The 22,118-nt window shown below is 45.6% G+C and overlaps 1 protein-coding gene across 1 annotated transcript in view; it reads right to left on the bottom strand.

Annotated features, from left to right (window-relative positions):
* Window positions 1-662: 662 nt before the first annotated feature.
* Window positions 663-22,118, bottom strand: part of pcbp4 (poly(rC) binding protein 4) — a 75,333-nt gene continuing 53,877 nt past the window's right edge. The window contains exons 9-13 of the mRNA XM_085354772.1: window positions 19,087-19,128; window positions 18,927-19,005; window positions 16,001-16,056; window positions 6,874-7,043; window positions 663-1,104 (exon numbers count right to left, since the gene is read on the bottom strand). Coding sequence (XP_085210898.1) covers window positions 663-1,104; window positions 6,874-7,043; window positions 16,001-16,056; window positions 18,927-19,005; window positions 19,087-19,128 — 789 coding nt within the window. The remainder of the gene's footprint in view (window positions 1,105-6,873; window positions 7,044-16,000; window positions 16,057-18,926; window positions 19,006-19,086; window positions 19,129-22,118) is intronic.

Consider the following 22,118-nt stretch of genomic DNA (forward strand, 5'->3'; position numbering starts at 1 on the left):
CCCAACCTGGTTGCACAATGTTCCAATACCAGGGTAGCAACCAGAGCTACTTGCGGTCACTCAGGACAATGATTGCAATCCCAGTAAATCCACCGTGGAGTGGTTCACAAGTGTCCGAGAAGCAGGTCTCTGCTCCACATCACTCAGAATAGCACCAGGTCTTTTTATTTCTTGACAGAAGCCACATCAAGCTGCAGAAAGCATATGAGGAGGGCAGGAAGTCAGACACAGGACAGCCGGTAAAGAGCTGGGTCCAAAATAAAAGACCCGGCACCGACTAAACACTTTGAACTGCTCGCAATGTGAAGACGTGATGGAACAAAAACTTGTCCAAGACACGAACCTGCTGTACCCCTGGTTTAGGGTTTGGTTATGACCACAGCGCAGAGACACGGTTAGCTGAACTGCAAGCTTTAAACTTTTGACGTCACTAACCCCACAGCCAAAGAGAAAAGCTTGTTTGCTGCCGTGCACGCCTTCCATGGATGATTCAACATCATTCATGTTCCAACGATCCCACTTTGATTCTTTTAGGCAGTCAGAAAAAAAAAGAAGAAGAAGAGGAAGAAGTGGAGAGGCAAACAAGTCAATGAGTAATGTGCTAAAAGAAAAACCAAAAACGGCCCTTAACGTCTAAACCCGGCCAGGAGCTACCTCTTTGTTTAGTACGGCGCAAACTTCTGTCTCTCCGGCTTCTTCATTCCATTGGTTGAGGACGAGATCTTGGCTGTGTAGGACGCCAGGGCCGCCGCCGCGTGAGCTTGAACCGGAACGGCTGCCGTCGCCGCTGCCGTCTGCACTGACGCTGGTAGCATTGGAGCCCCGATGGCCGCTGCGGCCGCCGCCGCTGCTGCCGCTGCTGAGGCGGGAGGGGTGGAGAGTGCCAGGTAGGGGATGGATTTCACTCCCAGGAGGCTGGAGAGGGGGAAGGCGTAGGGAGCGCCCAGGATTTGAGCATGGGGCAGTGCGGCGCCCATCGCTGCCAGGGGGGAGGAGGAGGAGGACGAGGCGGAGACAGGGGGGGAGGGCTGGGTGAAGCTCATGGTCAGATCAACGGGAGACGGCATGGAGGAGGACTGGGCGGTGGATTTGGCGGTCTCTAAACTGGAGGGGGAGGGGGAGGTGGAGGGGAGGGAAGGGGGGGAAGGAGGGTGGAGGAGGGGAGGGGGTCAAGGAGAGGGAATTTTGGATGGAGAAGGGTTAGAGGGTTAAATAAAAGACATGTTAAAAAAAAATCAGAGTAAAAACGGGAAAAAAAAACAAAAAAAAAACAGGATCTGTAAAAATGAACAAACGGAAATCTGACAAAACTCAAATCATAAGACGGGCGTGTTTGGCTGGAGGTTGCAACAGATTATTGTAGGGGAGTTCGCTGTACAGATGGGGGGTGTGCTGTATAAGTTGGGGTGATGGCTTGGGAGGGGGCTTAGGGAGGAGGGAACAAAACCATCAGAAAAATTAGCATGGACGCTCCGTCAGACAGGACGCTGCTTCAAAAACAGGAAAGAAATCCTTTGTGCGGGTCTGTGCTCATCTCTGTGGGAGCTTCTCACCTCATGTTTTAACTAAAAGAAATGTTCTGCACATTTTAGCATCAATCACCATAAAACAGTGAGAGGTGGGCGGGCACGCAGCCCCGCGTCCTCTTCATATTTCCTAAATCAGTGCAACCAGCTGAAAACATAATCCAATCAGCTGTTTGAATCACTAACAAGCATGATTCAAAGGCAGGACTTTCACTTAAAATCTTATTTAAAATGACATGAACTGTAAATAAGTGTGTGTGTGTGTGTGTGTGTGTGTCAGTATTTTTAAAGGTTTTTATTTCCTCGCATGTTGAATACTCGAGTTTTTCTTGTAGTTGCCTTGGGGCAACGCTGCACGGCAACTGTTCCTGTCTTTGTGTTTGAATGTTATCGCATGTATTTGCACAGCTGAGACTCTAAATGTGATTCAAACTGTAGCTTTTCTGCTTTTAACACAATTATTTCACTGGTTATTAAATGTAAATGGTAAATGGCCTGTATTTGTATAGCGCTTTTACTAGTCCCCCCCCCTAGGAACCCCAAAGCGCTTTACACACCCAGTCGTCCACCCATTCACACACACAATGTAAATGTGTTCATGAAACTATCAGACAGCAGGTCAAACATGAAGCTGGAGTGTTCCCGGCATTAGAAACGTACTGTTAAACATTCCCGAGTGCACAGGAACACCAACAAAGGCCAAAACGTCTGCTCACTCTAAAGCAGGGGTCTCAAACTCCAGTCCTCGAGGGCCGGTGTCCTGCAACTTTTCCATGTGTCCCTGTTGCAACACACCTGAATACAATTAGTAGGTCACTAGAAAGACTCTATAGAACTTGACTGCATGCTGAGGTGGCAATTCAGCCATTTGATTCATGTTACAGCAGCTCATGAGTGAATGAACACGGTGCAATAAAAGTACTTTTAGGAGTACATTTTTCAAACACTTACGAACTTACATTTACTTGAGAAGGGTTAGGGGTTACCACTTCAGCATGCTAATTGTATTCAGGTGTACTGCACCAGGGGCACATGGAAAAGTTGCAGGACACCGGCCCTCGAGGATTGGAGTTTGAGACCCCTGCTCTAAAGTTTCTTGAAGGTGTATGGGTGACACTTTCAGTTAAACGACTAAACGAAGTAATGAAGTGGAATCGAGTACTATTAAACGAAGAATGCTGTGAAGAGTTTGCTTTTGAAGGCTTATGTTACACTCCCTGTTTGAAAGTCAGCAGTGGTTCATGTCACCGGGAGGAAAACTCCCAGGTCACTGAGACCTTATCCTCTGAAAGACTTCCTTCAATGCACAGCTCCATCAATAGGTGATGCCCCCCATTTAAACACTACAGTTAAGGCAACATGTCGATGTTAAACTGAGAACTGCTCATTTTGAACTCGATTCAGAAAAGTTTGACAGGAACATGTTTGCCTCTGAGTTGCATCATCACTTCCTCGTTTAACAACACTGAGCGTCCTCAGGAGAGCAGCGGCTGTAGTTTCCTGTTCTTGCTTGATGTGAGACAACTTTCAGCTGCTTAACACGCAGAGGCCTCCTCTGCCGCTTTAGGACGCTCCAGCTGTTTTTAATAGGCGGACACCCGTTACATTACATTAGCTCCTCTTGTACTGCAGATTCAGCTGCAGGAGTTCAGACTGTGTTTGGCATCGTGTTCGCTTCGGCAAGACCAGCCACAAAAAAGACAGCCGGGTCTCATGGCGTAAACAATCTGTCTGTGCTCACGGACACATTCTGTCTTTGTATTTACTTGGATGGATTTTCCATTCTGTGTGTTGTTGTGTCTCTGTTATTTAAAAAGTGTAGTCATGCAGTGGAAACCTAAAAAGTAGTGCTAGGCCTCACAGGAGGCAGAACAAAGCAGTGATTTCATATTCTCTAACGTCGCCCACATATGAAACTGATTCATGTTTACACATATTTCACTGCAGAAGTGGTTACAACGACAGATATTGTACAATTACAAGTTCAATCTGTAAAGGTTGTTGCTCATGGTGTGGTCCCGATTAGAACCTGACAGCGTTATAAAAAGGGCAGGGATAGCTCAGTAGGTAGAGTGGTGGCCCCATGATCGGAAGGTCGGGGGTTCGATTCCCCTGAACAACTACCCTGAGGTACCCCTGAGCAAGGTACCGTCCCTACACACTGCTCCCCGGGCGCCCAGTGGCTGCCCACTGCTTCACTGAGTGAATGGGTTCAATGCAGAGAGGGATTTTCCCCACGGGGATCAATAAAGTACACTTTCTTTCTTTCTTTCTTTCTTTCTAAAAGCTTAAAGTTGATCACACTCAGGCAGTGACCGTGTCCGTTACAGAGACTCAATATCAAGCTGTGCAGGAAGCATTGTTTCAATGTGACTTCACTACTGTGTAAGTGAAACAATCGGAGGGTAGATCATTTGACAAATGCACCCCTGTCACACCTTTTTACTGCAGAGCTCTGATCGTACCTGATACCCTCACATATCTATATACCGTATTTTTCAGACCATAAGGCACATTAAGCGAAACAAAACAGTCAGATAAGTCAAACTTTACTCAGCTCATTCTTCTTGCTTCCTCCACTTCTGTACCATTGATTCATTAATGTTGAATTCTCTCACGGCTGCTCTGTTCCCATATTGTTGCAGTATATTAATGACTAACCTCGTATTGTGGATGGATTATCTCAGTTGTTCTCCTGACTGAAGGTTGGGCCATTTACAGCATCCTGCCATGCGATTGCATTTGTCCCCAACCATCAGGAACCTTCACGTTAACTTTTATCGAGTGGAAAAAAGTTAGCGTTCATCCTCCAGCTTTACTGTGTTTATGCTAACATAGCTGTTAGCTAGCCACCACGTAGCACATCATTATATACCAGCTAGTCCAACTTCAGTAACCCTACAAACATCACTGCTGTTTAGTTTTCTGTCTTCATTTATGTTGGAAGTGATAGCAGAGCTGTACGTTTTAATGTTTCAGAAATCTCTCAGTCAGAACATGCTATATCATGTTTAGGTGGAAACTAGTGAGCTAACTTCCTGCTAACTTCTAACTCTGTTAAATGTAATAAATCCTGTTTTCATGGATGCCTGGATGTTAAACTTCATTGTTACACCTGGTAAAGCAGCAACGCTGATCATTTTATTAAAGATGAAAGAATTTAGACAGTTTTTAACTCTGTAATGCTCCAACAATCCATCAAGCGGTGCGGCTTCGTAGCTTACCAAAGTCGTACTAAAACATTTTTGACAGATTTCTGAGCGCCGTGTAGCACATAAAATCGGTTTCAAGGTCAGTAAGTACAACCAGAGTTCATACATAAGGCACACCGGATTATAAGGCACACTGTCGATTTTTGAGAAAATTAAAGGATTTTAAGTGCGCCTTATAGTGCGGAAAATACAGTATATATAGACATATATGTCTATATTGCTGGATTCACACAGTCTGACAGGCTGATGTTTCTGGGATGCAGCCGGCTATCTGTATAGACAGGGGTGCACATAAGTGATCCACAGGTGTCAAAATAAAAGACACGCACCAGATAAGAAGCATGTTTGAGTACATATAAAAGGCACTGTTTTTGTCCGCTAGAGTGGGATTTTCACGGCACATTCTGCACCACATCTCTGTGCGTTCATCATTTGTTTGAAGCCAGCTCACCTCCTGCAACCACTTTTCCGAGAATACGTGCTTCTTTTGCGGTTTGGACTCCTTTTGAGTTCATGTGTACTGTCTTTTAGTTTATGGGACGTTCCACAATATCTGTCAGTTTAACTACTTTGGTTTTTTTAAAGAATCCATTTCATATCTAAGGAACCTTGGAGGATATGAAATATTTTGTTCTCCCTCCTGCCAAGGTTTTACTGCTCATAAAGACAATATTCAGATATACTGTAATGTAAGCATCAAAGTTTGTATCTCTGCGTTTGTTAATATTTGAATAAGGCTTCATTATTTGCTGGCAGCCATCTTGAAAGCATCAGCTGACTGAACATAGGGACGGAAACACTTGTTGTGTCTCGTTGGGTTCATGTTCGGCGGGTTTTCTGATTGCATAAGAGGTCCATAGGGAGCGCGCTCCAAGGCGTGAGCGATCGAGTCCCGTTCACATCAGAGCGATCATCCTCCGTTCAGCACAAAACAAAGACGTAGGGTGGAGCGCCGTGACCGCGTCGCGCAGTGCAATCTACAGCTTTTCCATGTGATGCAGCAATTTAAATAAACGCAGGAGGTGAACGTGATCCTGACCTGGTTAACTGTTCAAGGAGCTCCACATCCCCCCCTCCCTGTCCCGTGAAAGCACAAAGATGCGTTTCTCCCACAGACTGGAGAAACTCAGGTTTACCATAAAGCTTCAGAATTCTTCTACAGAAGAAAACTCCAAAAAAGAAGCGCAGGAACTGCTCAGGTGGGAGACGACGGCTTATAAAGGTGCGGGTTGTGTTGGAAGAAAAGCTCCACAGAGAAGCCGGAGTCTGAGTTCCATCTTTTTCCCGTCAACCTGCGAGCGACCGGCTGAAGGAGGACGGAGATTGGATGAGCTCGGGCAGATCGCCGTGTCCGTGTGTAACCGATTAAAGAAATAATAGAAAAGAGCAAATTTGTCAGGGATTCTCCAGCGACTGCTCTCACCTTCTCTGACCTGACATTTCAGACTGACCGAGGCTGACCCGTGCGTGCGTGCGCGTGTGTGTGTGTGTGTGTGTGTGAGCTGTCAGTATTTATGTGTGTGTCACTTGCCTATTCTCCCCGCTGTCGGTGGCAGGCTGAGTGGTAAGTCAAATATCAATTTCATCCAGAGTCCAATGACCAATTTGCATATTCATGCTGGTGGTTACTTGTATTAAAGCGAGCTGGCGGTGCGTACCACATGTCGCTTATATTTCTGATTAAATGGCGAGGAGAAGGCGAGACCGACGTGTCCGCTGCGTTCGATATAGAGCTCGATTTCTTTCTTATCAGGCAGTAATTGTCATGTGATGCATCCTGCAGATGTACCTGACGGTGCATGCACGGCAGAGGAGGAGAGAACACTGCGACGCTGCTCTAACTGGCGAGAGGATCAAACTCATTTACATTTGCTCGACTGCTGCACTTCCTGTGAGAGTGCTGCTCGCCTTTTGCCATTTACCCACCAAACATTAAGGTATATAATGACACACCTCTCTCTGTGGCGTGACAACAGCCTGACTCTTGTACCTACAGCTGCTGTTAATAAAGCAGCGAATCAAAGTGCTGATTTGGGGAAGAAGGAGCGGTCTAATGTGAGGCGTTTGTCTACAGCCTCGTGCTCTCCTGCAGCACTCGTTGCTTCTCATACCCGCCTCTTCCTCCGGATGCTTACCATGAAGTGATTAAATACTGAGCCAGGTTGATGGCGATCGGCGTGCCGCTGATGGTGACGTGGCGGTCGCTGGTGCTGTCGATCTGACTGCCGATCTTGATCTGAGCCCCCGATACCTGCCGGATCTCGTTTATCTTGGTGCCCTGGCGGCCGATGATTGAGCCAATCAGCTGTGAGGAGGGAGACACGGAGAGGATTAGAGGCTTTTACAGGTGGACCGTGGCTTCAGTGAACTCTGACGGTGGCAAATGCAAAGACTTTCAAAGCACTTGGTTGTCTGTGAGCCTTAATGTGATGATTTTCTCACTTGTTGACAGCATGTAACTGGAAGCTCAGCTTACTTACCAGTTTGAGGTCTGTTTTTTGTTTCCCTGCACTTGCTGTCAGACCCTCAGTCTGCCTTTACATCTGGTGTGACGGGTTAAAAAACTCACGGCTCGTAGACCTTCTAACTTCCCCACATGAACCTCCAGCCTTCGTTCTCTGCCTTCAGTTTATTTTCCATCCTTCCATCTTGTTATCTGCTGGTGTCTAATAATATGGGACAGCACCAGGCGGTGAACTCTGACTCATCTGCCTGCCGTGAGCTGGGCGAGGGTCCCGGTGTGAGCTATCCTGGTCTCAGCGGGGGTTTGTCACACAGTAGGTGTCACAGCAACCACAGACAGGTAGTTACTGAGCTCACCTCTGTGTCAGTAAATGTGTCTCATTATTTTTTTTTAAGACGGCAGGCTTGTCAGGTGGCAGCATGTCTGCACGGTGCCAGCTATGCATCTGGAGCTAAATTTATAAGAAATGAAACTGTTCTGTCTGATGCATTTTTGCAGTTAAGAAGGCAAAAAAAGTTGGGAGGTAACTGAAAGATTTTGTAATTACAAGACTTGTTTATCCTAATTATAAGACGAGGACTGAGAGGTCAGGGCTGGAACAGACGGGGGGGTTTCCAGCTATAAAAGTTTGTTCCAGAGGAGGAAACACGGCTGGCTAGGTAAAAGTGCAGCTCTGAACAGATGAACAACGAGCGCTACCCTCAGTAAGTAAAGAGGACTCACATTTCACAAATGTGAAAACTTTGCCATCACTTCTTTCTTCAACTCTCGTGTAAAGTATCTATAAAGTTCCTCTGAGCCATTAAACAGAAGCTCCCCGGACCTGTGACAATCCCAGATCACCTGCTTCCTTTTAAGGAACAGATAAAAAAGATCAAACCAAAGCCTGGCTCTGAATATTTTTAGACAAAGCATTTTAAAGACTTGTTCTTCCTGCTGATATTTTCTCTTTCAGCTCTAAAAATGAGGAGCAGACGAGGTCAGGCGTATTTGGAGGATATAAAAGTTATGCAAAGGAGATAATGAAGACTAATGTCAGCGTGCAGGCTGTTGGTGTCATCCAATTAAAAACATAACACCAATATGATGCCCACTGTGGAAACTGGTAAAGAATGAGCCAATTAACCCTCGGCACAGCTGATTGGCCTGAAATTGATCACAGCAGAAGATGTATAATTGATTAACTTTATCATCTGCAGTGAATTGTTTGCTCATATATTACAGATTATGTATATGTGTCATTTCAGGTTAATGACTTGTTATGACAGGAAGTTTCTTCTGAAGTCCTGACTTCAGCGAACTCGTTTTGACGGGAACGACGGCGGCACGCGAAGGAGCGTTTCCTGTCGTGTTCCTCCCGTTCCAGAGCGCATCTTCAAAACCAGCTAAAGCCATAAGACGCGATTCTGGTCAATCTATGAAATGGAGAAATGCTGTCTGAAAAATAAGGTCTGTTGTTGCTGCAGACTCAACTGGGAACAATTATTCTTTAAAAGCATCACTTGTATCAGCTCACTGAAAATGGGCAGAATTGATATGGGATGCATTTCTATGTAATTTAAAGTTTGGGTTATTACTTGAAGCACTGATGAACCATCAGGAGCATCTCCTTTAATGCCTCGGATTAAAGCAGCCCTCTGTTTGACATGTGGACAGAAGCTCCTCTCTCTGCTGAGCCACCACCATCCTCTTCTTTTTAAAGCATGACTCATCGCTGCTCTCGGCTTCTCACTTTAATCCACCAACGACCCCGAGCTTCCCTTTAGTCACTTTTTGCCTTCATCTCATTCGTTGCTTTATTGCCTCCCTGTAACGGCCTCTTTCTGTTCCTCTGTGCACGAAAGAGTGAGTAGATCTGCACTGTAGAGAGGTATTCTCAGAAAGGTCTTTGATAATTTAAGTGTGTGTCTGTGTGCGTGCGCATTAGAGACACTGACAAACAAAGTGCTGGCCAATGACAACCGGGTTACAACCATTTGCATGAGATCCCTCTTAGCTGCTGTTTGACCTCACAAACGTGCTCATTGAATAATTACCGTCCTCCTGTGAGTCACCACCAGCAGACTGGCAGATATCCAGGGAAACAAAGATGTACACACACACTAACCTTTAAATGTCTCCATCTCTGATTGCTGAACAAGTATTAACACAGTTTAAAGTCATACAGGTGCGTGACTACCTGTGGATGAAGACGTCTGTGCACAGACTCACTGAATACTGGTTAAATATGTTCGTACATCAGGGGTCATCAGTCAGCATGAAGACACGCAGAAAATTTTCACTTTTATTTTGAAAAACTGCAAAAAGTTTCTTATTGGTGAGACTGTAGCACTTTTTCTAGCTCAGGTTTTTTTTTATTTTGCTGGCTAACCTGAGAGTTGCTATCAGCCTGCTTCCCTTGAGTTTAGCTTAAATTCAGTTTTTATTATATAGCACCAACAACAATCCGGTCGTTAAGTCTGACGTCACTAGCCGTGTCTGGACCTAAACTCCGCTGCAGGTCCATATATCAAACGATCACTATGGCATTACTGAGAGTTAAAAACTGTCTAAAGTCTTTCATCTTTAATAAAATGATCAGCGTTCTGCTCTACCAGGTGTAACAATTGAGTTTAACATCCAGGCATCCATGAAAACGGAATGTATGACATTTAACGAAGTTAGAAGTTAGCAGGGAGTTAGCTCGCTAGCTTCTATCTAAATACAATATAGCATGTCCTGACTGCGGGGTTTTGGAAACAAATTCAAACGTACAGCTCTGTTATCACTTCCAGCATAAATGAAGACAGAAAACTAAACAGCAGTGACGTTTGTAGGGTTACTGAAGTTGGGCTAGCTGGTATATAATGATGTGCTACGTGACCGCTAGCGACACAGCTATGTTAGCATAATATAAACAAGCTAACTTTTTTTCCACTCGATAAAAGTTAACGTGAGTGTTGTCGGTGGTCAGGAACAAATGTAATCGCATGGCAGGATGCTGTAAAAGGACCAAACTTCAGCCAGGAGAACAACTGAGATAATCCATCCACAATACGAGGTTAGTCATTCATATACTGCTGCATGGGCTGGGCTGTAGTTACATCGTAAGGTTTTAAAAACTGAGCTTAAATAAATGATTAGCGGTAATAAAAGCCGAGGGAGGTCAACAGTGATCACTGACTGTTTTAGGAGCTTTTTGAGATTAAATAGAAGAAAATACAAAACATTAAACATGTTAACAACACAAAAGCCATATTAAACGCAGACTACTTTAGGCCCGCAAGTAGGATTCGTCGCGTCATCACTTAACGACCAGATAGTTGGCCTATGGTGCTTTACACTGTGAGGTAAAGACAATAATGCAGAGAAAACCCCAACCATCAGACTATGGTTATGAACAAGCACTTGGCGACAGTGGGAAGGAAAAACCCCCTTTTAACAACCTCGAGTGGAGCCAGGCTCTACACTCGCACGCTCTGTGACAGCCTTCAGTGATGTGATGACTCACTTAGTAAGAACTAAAATCACTGCATTTTGTTCTTTGTAGCTTTCAGCACTTGTAGACTTGGACCTAAAAACCAGCTGCTTAGCTTCGTCTAGATTAAAGTCTAGCTCTTCACACCAGAAACTCGAGACCATCTGCTCGTCTGAAGGTGACGGAGACGCCCGTGTCTATTACATAAACCTCCTCGTCAGATTCGGAGACGGCTTTTCACACTGGATAATACACCTTATGTTTTCTGTTTGGTTTGTGTTATTTTCATGTTTGTCATTACTTGGCCTTCATCCTGCGAGGCTCTTTGGTCATGTCTTCCATGCCAAAAGTAAATCCAAGAATTCTGGCATTATGGATAACATGGAGAATTTACATGAATGCTTCAGCTCGCCGACAGCCCGCCAAGCAGCTCATGCAGCTCCTGGTAGAAGCAGTGAACAACAAAGTGGATGCAAACCATGGTTCTGGCGGTCACGCACGCCTCAACTTGAAACAAAGCAATTTCTTTGCATGTGGCTTTGACGTCTCCTCCTCTTATATCTGCACTGATGAAGAACCTTGAACCTTGATGTGAAAGTGTTGACGATGCCTGTCGTTCAGGCGAATACTACCTGCGCCATAATGCCGAACCTTAATGAATGTGGCAGTGATGAGGTGACCAGCACGGTGAGTATACTGGTGGCTAAAGACCTGCTGTTATTTTCAGGAATGAGATGATCCTGGGATTTCCTTCTTTCATGCCAAAACTCTGGACTAAATGAAGACGTCGAATGATTGGGGAGTGGAAAGCCTCCTGTCTGGTACGGTGCCCGAACCACTGATAACACCTAACTCACGAACTAAGTACTTAAAATATTGCTCATATTTGATCTTCAATGTAAATAAAAATGACGTGACGGGAAGGATGAGCGCGGGACGACTGGGGAGACGAGGTTTGTTTTTTGCTCCGTCTCTAAGGTTGGTTGCTCTGGAAATGTGTGGTTTTCACAGGATGCCGTGTTCCCCAGCGAGCAGCTTTGTGTAAGAGCTGGTGGGTAAAATCAGCTTGAAGCCGAAGCGCAGGGGAGGACGAGGACAGGGCGAGGGCTATTTTTGGGCGATTCCCTGCTGCCCCTGTAATTTGGAGAGGTTTACTGAAGGAGAGAGGGGGGAGACTGCTGTTGTTAAATCGCTAACTGTGAGCTATAGGATGTCATTAAGCTGCTCTGCTTGGCTCTGCTCAGTGACTCACAAACATATCACACACTTGCATGCGCCGGGTCTTAAGCTCCTCTCTGCTGTGTGCTTTTGTGCGTCTTATTCTCTCCGGCCAGTCGTCAACGCACACGAGCGGGGCTGCACGTCTGATGCGTTTCTCTGCACGAGTCTGTCCACGCTAACGGCACACAAAGGCATGAATGGAGGCCCCGAGAGGCCTCGAAACTGCGACTTCATTTAAACCTGGAAGGTGACGGCACCTGCGGAGGTGTTGATTATCTTGTCAGAATGGAGATGGAGAGTTTCCGGGAAAGAAATGACCTCGCGCTGCTGTTTTTCTTTTCTCGAGCTGAAGCCACAGAGAGGCCAGTGTGACTGAACACGACTGTGTGAATTCCTCAGGAGAAATCAAGTCTCCTGTTAGGCAATGAGGCATGGATAAAGATAGTGTTATTTCTTTACTAACGCCGGCCCTCATCACAGACTATTATCCAGGTGCAGAAACATCTCATCTTTAACCCTCCTCACTAATAATTACTGCTTTGAATGAACCTGCTGCTCCTTTGCTCCTTTGGCACATCTTTGTATTCACAAGCAGATATTAAAGATCTTCTCTTGATAAACAGATCACAGCAGGCTGATAGCAGCTACACATCAGCCTTTTTCAGAAGCACTGACGAGGACAAAAATATCGAGAGAGCGAAGTGCCATCTGCAGGTTTATACTGTAGTTTGCTCGACCTCTCAGTCACCGGCCAAGGAGCAACCTCTAGAGCTGCAAAACTGAGCCAAGGCACTAGTGCCAAAAACTGCAGTTCCTCTAACGTCCACTCGAGGCTCCAGCAGTGAGTCAGTGCCCAAAGTCTCCTGCGTTAAAACCCTGAACTTCAGAGCAGACACAGGCGGCAGTAGCTGCTAGCCTCCCTCAGTTACTGGAGTCCCTGAGCTGGACCTCTGGACCTTCTGGAGCATTTTTAATCCAATTATCTGATCAATAATATGGCTGCTGTGGAGTTAACGGTACTAAGAGACAATCTCAGAAGTCTGAGCTCCAGTTTCAGGGAGTGAAATTCAAGGATTTCATTTGGATGTTGCTGAATACTGATTGGCAGATATCAGGTCATTCATGGCTCCAAAAAGCTGACGTGTTAGTGACGGTCCAGAAACGTCCGTCCGGCCATGTGAACGTTGCCGTCTCAGTATGCACACTATGAATATGAATGATTCGTGCAGGGAAATGTAAACTGGAGTTCGTTTGAACAGTGATGCATTCACTTGTTTAAAAAAAATCACTTTTTAAACTGAAGTTAATAAAGTTATTTAAAGTGATCCAGCTGCTGACAGGATGTCAGACATTTAAAATGAAGCACTGTGAAGACCCAGAGCCTGTTTCCTGTTAATCATCCCTGACACCCAGTGGATGTAAAGGGTTCGCTTGAATTTGTTGTCCTCATATTAGTTAGTGTGTGTGTGTGTGTGTGTGTGTGTGTGTGTGCGCGCGCAGACAGAGCCGACGGCAGCTCTAAGCAGCTGATGTGTGACAGACTGAATGACTGGCTAACACTCGCTGATGGATGCCGAGAGAGGCAAAGTGGAGGAAGAGTCAAGTGAGGCAGAAAGAGGGAATATATATACTCTCACTGTGTCAATGGGAAAAACACACTGTCTGGCTGTGCTCGGGCTCCTCCCGCTCACATTCTCCTATTTAGCACCGTGTACGTGCAGATAGTCAGTGAACCACATCTAAACCAGCGTTTGGTGCTTTTTATGAACGTTCATGCTGAGCACACACAGTCAGCTTGTTGCTGCTGGTCAACAGCCTTAAACCCGTGAAGTGGACAAGAGTAAAGTGAAGGTAGCTCGCAGGTCAGGAGGTAGAGCAGGTCATCTACCAATCAGAAGGGCAGTGGCTCAATCCTGGGGGACGTAGGTCACGGAAGAACAAAAACATCTTGTGTGTCCTCAGATTTGAGTAGAAAAGTCCAAAAACTAATAGTTAAAAAATGGAAATAAAGACATTTCAAAGTAAAACCAACATGTCCCCATTTCCCGTTTGTGTTGCATTTTTCACAGTTTCACTACAACTCGGAGAGTAGCAGGAAAGTGTCTGTAGACACGTCCATCACTTCTGTTCATTCAGTCTCTTCAGCATACATTGTTACCGTGATTGTCCAAAATCATGGACAATCTCACATGGTCTATAAAACATCAATATTGATTAAAAACAATGCAAATATTTTAAAAGCTTAATATTAATATACAGCCTGGCTTCACGTTTTCAGAAAACGTCCATTATGAGGCACCAACTTCATCTCAGGCAGCAGACTTCAAAGGATTTAACAGGAATAACTAGTCAGCCGTTGGTTCTCCAGTTTCCACAACAGGTTACATTCGAGGCTTTAGCCTCCCTACAGGTACGCTCTAGCTGCAAGCCTCTTTGCAACCCACCTCGATGTGCATAGAAAAGGCAGTGAGGTCGCAGAAACAGACCCATGCCACCAAATATAAGAGATGCAAACAGCAGTCAGAAAACTGTCGTGATCGGACTAAATGAGCAACGTTAATGTCTGAGGTCACAGACTCTGATCTTGGCTCATGTGATTAGGTAGAGGATCATCAGGGGGTCCTTTGTCCCTCTTTGGGGGGAAACTCCCACTGGGTTTAAATCTGGGACTCTCCACCATTTGACCTTAGAACTGAAGAAGCTTCTCGGATGAAGGTGAAACGTCTTCAAGCAACTCAAACAAGTCCAGACGCTTTTCTTTGCAAGCTCCTTAGACGACTCTGACCTTTGAGCACCAAATTCTAATGAGCTCATTGCTGAGACAGACGGACAGACATTTCATCCAGGTGCTTAAAACACTGTGTTTGAGTAAGTTAATCCTGACCTGCTAACCACAGAGAGAGCTCCACAGCTCAGTGTGAGTCACGTTATGTTGTCATAATTTTCCTTTTATCATGCGAGTTTGAACACTCACACAAAGTACATGTCAGCTGTAAGCCAATGATCGGGCATGGAGTCCTATTACAGAAGCATGTAAACAGCTTAATGAGCTGGATCATGGTGTGTAAACACAGCCAAACCAAAGAGAGGGCGAAGCATCAAACGGCTGAGCTCAGGCTGAGGGGGGAGGGGGGGGAGGCTGGGTGGCCAGAAGCTGTCACAGGAACAAAAGGTCGCCGCTTTGACCTCGAAACAGTCGACACGTCCATCAAACGTCACACGTCCTTGAGCACGATACTGAACTGTTAAGTGTCTGAAAAAAAGCCACTGGGAGCTCTGCAGGGCTGCTCACAGAGAGGAACCGGGCGGGGGCGGGGCCAGCAGTCGGGGGGGTGGGGGTTGTGGGAGAACACAGCTGATGATATACTGCAACACCCCTCCAGGTCCAGGTGCTGATTACACTCACAAAACATGATATAAAATCTAAACGCAACCTTGAACTGAACACACGTTTTCTAATGATGGGAAAATATCAACTCGTTAGCTTAATTAAAGCTGAGAAGAAGCTGTGACTGAAGCCAGCGTGTGCCACACATCTGCCCACTGAAACCACTAAAACCATTCATTTGCACTCTGTGTTATCTGCAGCACTTCACAGCAACCAAAAACTGCAGCCGCACAATTTCAGACTCAAATCTCTGAAAAGTTTGGAGCTGCATGTTTACATCTGACAAAGCAGCAGAAATATAAATGTATGAAGAGGCAGAGGAGCAGCATTGATTTCATTTTTCAGACGAAGCTTCATCTCCGCGGCTGGAGGTTGGCGTGGAGTTTGAATGTAAAATGGGGAATGCAAACACACCGACCGACTTCAGCATCACGTTCGCGCTAACATCGTTACACACTGTAAAGCTGCTGTTCTAGCTCAATAAAGGAGGAGGAGGAGCTGCTCTCGATAAGATCAGCAGTTCAAAACCACAGAAAGCCGGAGTGGGCTGAGAGGAGGAGAAACGCTGAAGAGGAGGAGGAAGCTCGTGTAGGAGTGAGCACGAGCTGACCTGTAGGCATGTGTTTTTGTGTAGGTAGAAGGAGATTAGCGGCCGGAGTCACGCTACACTTTCACTCACAAACTTAGAACAGCAAACACGCCTCCTCTGGAGCTGAGCTCTCTCTTACTCACATCGTTGGGAATGAGCAACTCCTGAGACGTGGTTTGGGAATTAGCCTCCATCCCTCCTGGGAGAGAGAGAAGAAAGAGAAAATTCATTTTGAATGATTAGAAAACGTCCAAATCATCAGGGATCAAAACACAACAAACCCCCAATGGCTTCTTTTTCATCACCGTCCTCCACAAACGGGGACTTAGTTTGACTTTGATAAGAGCAAAGTGGGAGGAAAACTGAAAGAAGGGCAAAGCTAGAACAAAGAAGGAAAAACGTTTCAACAAATCATATTTTTATTTTACCCCATTAATAGAAAATGAAGGAATCTCTGTTTGCGCTTTAATAACACTGTTTCTGATTTGGTGAGCACAGCTGGAGTCAGGATGGGTGGTCAGCGTTACTTACTGTACATACATACTCTCCTTTCTTCCTGCTGCTTTCATGACTTTACTTTCAGAAGGAAAGTTTCTGTCAGGGTTAAAACTTCCTGCTGTCCAGTTTATCGTCCCTGCGATCAGGACTCGCTGACCACGGTTTGCAGTACCGATATATTTGTGCCCTGGATGATTCTATCCAACCGGCTAACGAGGAGCCAAAAAACTGATACGCTTTACCCGGACCTTCCCCTCGTTTACGTCCTTTGCTGCAGAAAGGTTTGATCGCTCTGAAACTCTGTGTGTGAGTGTGTGAGACACCCGTCCAACCACGTCTGATGAGTTTTCTACCTGGACTGGGTTGAAATAATCAGTCGCCCCCACGTGACGACTCTCTCGTCGATGGTTCTTTTTGCTGCTTCCGCTTTTCTTTCTTTCCTTTTTCTTCATCCTTTCTCATCTTTTCCTCCCTCCCTGCCTTAGTTTTCATTCTTAAATCTCTTTCATTTTCCTTGTTCCCCATGCCTCACGCACTCATGTTTTCCATCTGTTTCCTCTCTGGTTCTTCTGTTCTTTCTCTCATTTCCTTCTTTCCATTTTCTCCTTTTCTTTATCTTCGTTGTACATGTACACTGACAAAAAACTGGCTATTTTATTCTATTCTATTCTTCTTCTCTGTCCTTTTGTCTTTTTTCTCCTACCTCTTTTCTGTCTTTCACTTCTGTCCTCTGGTCCCTTGTCCTCTTATATAGTTGCTGCTTTCCCTCCTTGAGGAACGTCAGAACCTGATTGGCTCCTCTGAAGAGGTGGAGGTGGAGTTCTCTCCTTTGCTACAAAAACCGCATCTGTGACAAATTATTCAATTTCCTGAATTGAATTGTTTTAACGATGCCATCTCTGCGGTCTTATTATTAACGAGGCCAACACAATCAGCTGTTTGCTCAGTCACACCTTTGATTTCCACCTTTTAGTCGATTAGCAGAGCCGTTCTGCAGAGCGGCGTGGAGCCTCACCGATGCAGCCAGAAATCTGCCGGCCAGGTTCGAGTACAGAGAGCTGCTCTGCAGTCGGCCTGTAAGCTCAGCTGGATGCTCCAAATCAAAGCCACCAGGCACAGATTCAAATTCAGAGCCGCGCTGCAGAATGAAGCTCGTGCAGCATTCATTACCTCATTATGTACTTGAAAAGTTGTCCCACAAACAGAGACGCAGACAGGAGAGAGAGCATTGTGCATTTTAAAGGCTGAACTCGGAGGATGTCTGATAACATTCACACATTTTTACAAACATCTCTGTTGTTTTTGATAAAGAGAATGATGAAACTCGACGTAATGACTTTTCCAAAATGAAAATAAGGTTTTTGAATAAATCCGTCTGTTTTTTTTAAGAGGCTGCAGACTTTGACGTCTGTTTTTAGTCCTTTGATTCAAAGTCGAATGTGTGCAGACTGAACACGTATGCGTCTGCTGACAGCTCGTCTCTCTCGCGCTCACGTGCACGTCACCAACATGTGCTGCATGCACACGACGGTCAAATCGCTCAGAGTTCCCAGAATCTCGAGTGGCTGTTTGAGGTTTTAGGCTCAGGTTTGCAGCAGTGTTATGGTTTTATTGTACGCTTTGTGTGACTGCATCAGTGAGCTGGGCTCTTAATTTCCTTTGGAATGACAGAGGGAACCATTATCACACTCTGACTCCTGAGTCTTTAGCGCTCAGCCTCAGAGAGCAGACGTTATCGCGTCAGAGGGAGGTGGGAATCGTCTGGCAACACAGGACACATGGAGGCGTATAGATTAAAGGCAGTTCCTGTTAAATGGACGTTTTCCAGGAAGCACAGTGGTTTGCAGGGTTTCAGGTTTCACTGAGGAGATCAGTCAATAATGAAACTACAGTGAGCACAAAAGCCTCTGTGGCTCTTTTATTTCACAGATCACAAACCGCTCTGTGGCAACACAAACTTATTTTGTTAACCTCTCTGTGGAGTCTGATTTATTATACGACATATTGAACTATTAATCCGAGCCGGACACCGAGACTGTGAGTCGCTCTTTGTCTTGACTTGTAAACACCTGCAGATTCAGACATGCGGGGGAAAAGAGATGTTAACGAGCAGATCGCTCTGAGGCTAAATATTTACTACAGGTATATGTTTATCTAACACAGATATCAGGTTTACACAGGTCGTACTTCTTTGTAATAAATCCAGCTGTCAGATTCACCCAGAGAACATCTGCTAAAGCAGCTCCATCAGTGTGTGGGAGAAAAGCTCTTATATCAGAAGTTAATGACTCTTGGAATGTGTTTGATCAGTAGATTAGTTTGTGGTAGACTCCGATCAGAAGAGAGTCGGGCTAAGGATGGAGGGGGAAGCCCCAGTGTCAGATAAAGAAGGATTATTTTGAACTGGGACTCATGCAAAGCTGCTCGAGCAGAATCTAAGAATCCAAATATTGAGCTGGAAATAAGAGGTTACCTGTAATTCCTTGTGTGTGTGTGTGCGTGCGTGTGCGTGTGTGCGTGTGCGTGCGTGTGTGTGTGTGTGTGTGTGTGTGTGTGTGTGCGTGCGCATACCAGGCAGTACTTGTGTAGCTGACTGGCTGATGGGGGCCAGGCCTTGCTGCTGCATCGACAGCTGGTGCAGCTTTGCTAACTGACAGGAACAGAGATGGAAATCAGACAGAAACAAGCGACGATATCAAAGATGAGCAGAGTGAATAAAGCAGCTGTTTACCTCTGAGTGAGGAATGCCGTAGTGGCTCTGTACTGCATACGTCTGAAACAGAAAAATACAGAAGGTTGATGTTATCACCTCATTATCCATCCAGCCTGGAGTTCATCATGAGGTTCAGTTTGATCAAAAGTCCAACAGACAGACAAGAAAAGACAGGAGAGGCTTTAAAATGTGGAAAAGTTTGGTGCGGCTGCTTTAAGGTCATTTAGAGCGATCAGACATCTTCCCTCTGATTAGTGAAAGCTGCAGATAAAGTAGATGAAGAGAGTTCTGCAGCAACTGTGTTGAAACATATCGTGCATCATTTATGATTTTCCTTAAAAGTTGTAAGAAAATTGTAACACTTTTTTTAAGGTCTCTCTTTGGAAATGAAGTATTCCCGCCGGCTTGGGAACGCTTCAGTATCTCTGCCGATGAGCTGCAGGTGATGGTCAAGGATGGGAAGGTTTGGACTTCTCTGCTGACAATGCTGGTTCCCCGACCCGGACCCGGATAAGCAGCAAGGCGCTCCGTACCTTCTGCATTTGATCCATCTTTCAGATCTCCATTTGTTTTCAAAGGCGACCGTGGTTCAGGGGGTTGGGGAGCTCATCTGTGACCAGAAGGTCGCCAGTTCGATCCCCCAACTCTTCCTGTCCTGGTTGTTGTGTCCTTGGGCAAGACACTTCACCTACTGCCTACTGGTGATGGTCAGAGGGGCCAGTGGTGCGATATGGCAGCCTCACTTCTGTCAGTCTGCCCCAGGGCAGCTGTGGTTTGCCTGCACCAGTGTGTGAATGAATAGTGGAACTGTAAAGCGCTTTGGGTGCCTAAAAAAGCGCTATTATTAAAGTTGATACTTTTGCCGTGATTATAAATTCCTTCGTCGCACGAGTTTCTGTATTTTCTGTGCCTGAAACCAAACCTTCACTCTCACCTGCACCTGTGTCACCTTTTATTTTTAAATCCTTGAAGATTTTTAATATAGATACAGCGAAGCTTTTGCTCATAATAAAAAGTAGTTGATGAAAAACGTTGACATTTTCCAATCTCTCCGGAGCTTCGGATACAAAGCCCATAAACCAATTCAAAGACCCCGAAAAGCCCGTCAGTTAAAGGTCTTTTCCTCCGTCTTCTGCGAGTACAGAGGGAAACGCCGTCAGGATTAATGCTCCGTGATGCTCGGAGTTACTGAAAACACGACTATGAAAACGAGTTTCCCTCGATCATCCAGTCCATGTTTTATCTGTCCAACATCATGACTCGAGGAGTTTGCAGACGGCTTCCCAAATCCCTCGCTGAACTTCAAAGAGGAGCAGCGCGTCCACAGGCGAAGCATGAGACGGCTGCAGGGGAGGTGGTGTGTGTGTGTGTGTGTGTGTGTGTGCATGAGCAGCGGGACAAAGTTGGTGTGGATGCATTCGAGACACTGCAGAGACGCTTGTGTGTCTCCCCGAGGTTGACCAACCTTATATAAGAGATCTCAGACTGTGCTGCTGAACTTTTGACTCCTTTTGGCAGCACTCCGGGATGTGGAGGATCCACAGAATCCAGCTCCAAAGACTCTGACTCTATAAGAGTAACGGACCCGTGTGAGCTCTGCTTGATATTTATGCACCGTTGTGAACCTGAAAGTCTACCTAATGCAAATGGTCCGTGCGGGGTCCAACACGGAAAGCACCATATAAATATTTATGCGCGGTTTAATGCATCATGAATGAGAGACGCAGCAGAAAGAGTCTGCTCCCGCACGTCTGGGATTCTCCGAGCAGGAGACGACAGCAGAGAATGTCAGACTGACGAACTTTGTTCCTCCTTTTAGGAACGACCGTCTGATGTCGGCGCCGATATTTAAGAAGCTCCTCAGTCAGCCGCTGATGCTCTGCTGGAGCGCTCCGTGGACGCCCACAGAGCCTCGTCCACGAACCTCACTGTAAACCAGAATAGCTGCTGTAACCACGGTAACATGTTTCTCCAATCAGAAACGGTTTTTAGGAATAAAAGCTTATCTTTGGATGGGCTTCGTTTTTCTTCTGCTGTCTAAAGTTTAGGCGAGTTGAGGCTACAGATGGACTGAGTCATGTGACTCCATGCAAGCAGCTCATTCGTCAGTGTAGGAATACTTAAAAAATACAACATCGGACACAAAGGTACATTTAAAATGGACGTGTTATAGGCGTGTGCATTAAGGTTGAGCGATTGGACGCATTTATCGACCATCAGTTTGCTAATGATGTTGTTTGAAGCTAAGAGAAGAAGTCAATGGAGCAAACTAATAGTGCTGCATTATATGATTAAATATTTCCGTCCTGGAAGCATGTGCTGCTCGACAAAAGTTTTCAGCACCTCGACGAATGGCTCCTTTTCCACGGTATGAAACGACATCACTTCCTTTGACAGATATTCAGCGTGCGCTGTGTCCACCTGGGGCTGTCCTTTTCATATTTAACCATTTTAGTAAAAGCACTTTGGATATTCTGCTGGTGAAAAGCTTTTCTTGAGCTTGTTGATGGAAAGCTGGTGATAGCCGAGCATACTCAGCTGGACGGCGAACACTTAAATGCTCATGCGAGTTAGTCGTGTTCGAGTCCTTTGCTGCTGCCGTACGTCTGCACAGCGGCAGCTTTGCCTCTTTCATCCGGTTTAGTGCCAAAGAAATCCCAAACTGACGACTTTGGGGGTTTTTGGCAACTAGTTCCTCCATGTTTGGACTTCTTTGTTCTAAATAGGTAAATCGGTCCATGCACGATTACATTGCTTCTCCCATCAAAAAGTCACCTGCATGAATAAATCACCTATCGTTGTTTCTTGGACCGATGAATGTTGGCTGGAAAAATTTGACATATCGCCCGACTTTAGGGCAACTGTAAGTCTTTGTAATGCTATAGCCCTTTGTTTTTAGTAAAGACTCATTGTACTGAAGTGTATTAGTACTTATTGCACAAATGCAAATATGCTCACTACACTTCAAATACACAAACTAAAACTGATGCTAGTCTCCCCCGCACAAACAGCCGGAGCCTCCGACTGTATGGAAGCAAATTAAGAGTAGC

Source organism: Diplotaxodon limnothrissa, linkage group LG5 (genome assembly GCF_057381915.1).
Source record: "Diplotaxodon limnothrissa isolate DT_005_m linkage group LG5, D_limnothrissa_male_GT1.1, whole genome shotgun sequence".
NCBI classification, from domain to species: domain Eukaryota; kingdom Metazoa; phylum Chordata; class Actinopteri; order Cichliformes; family Cichlidae; genus Diplotaxodon; species Diplotaxodon limnothrissa.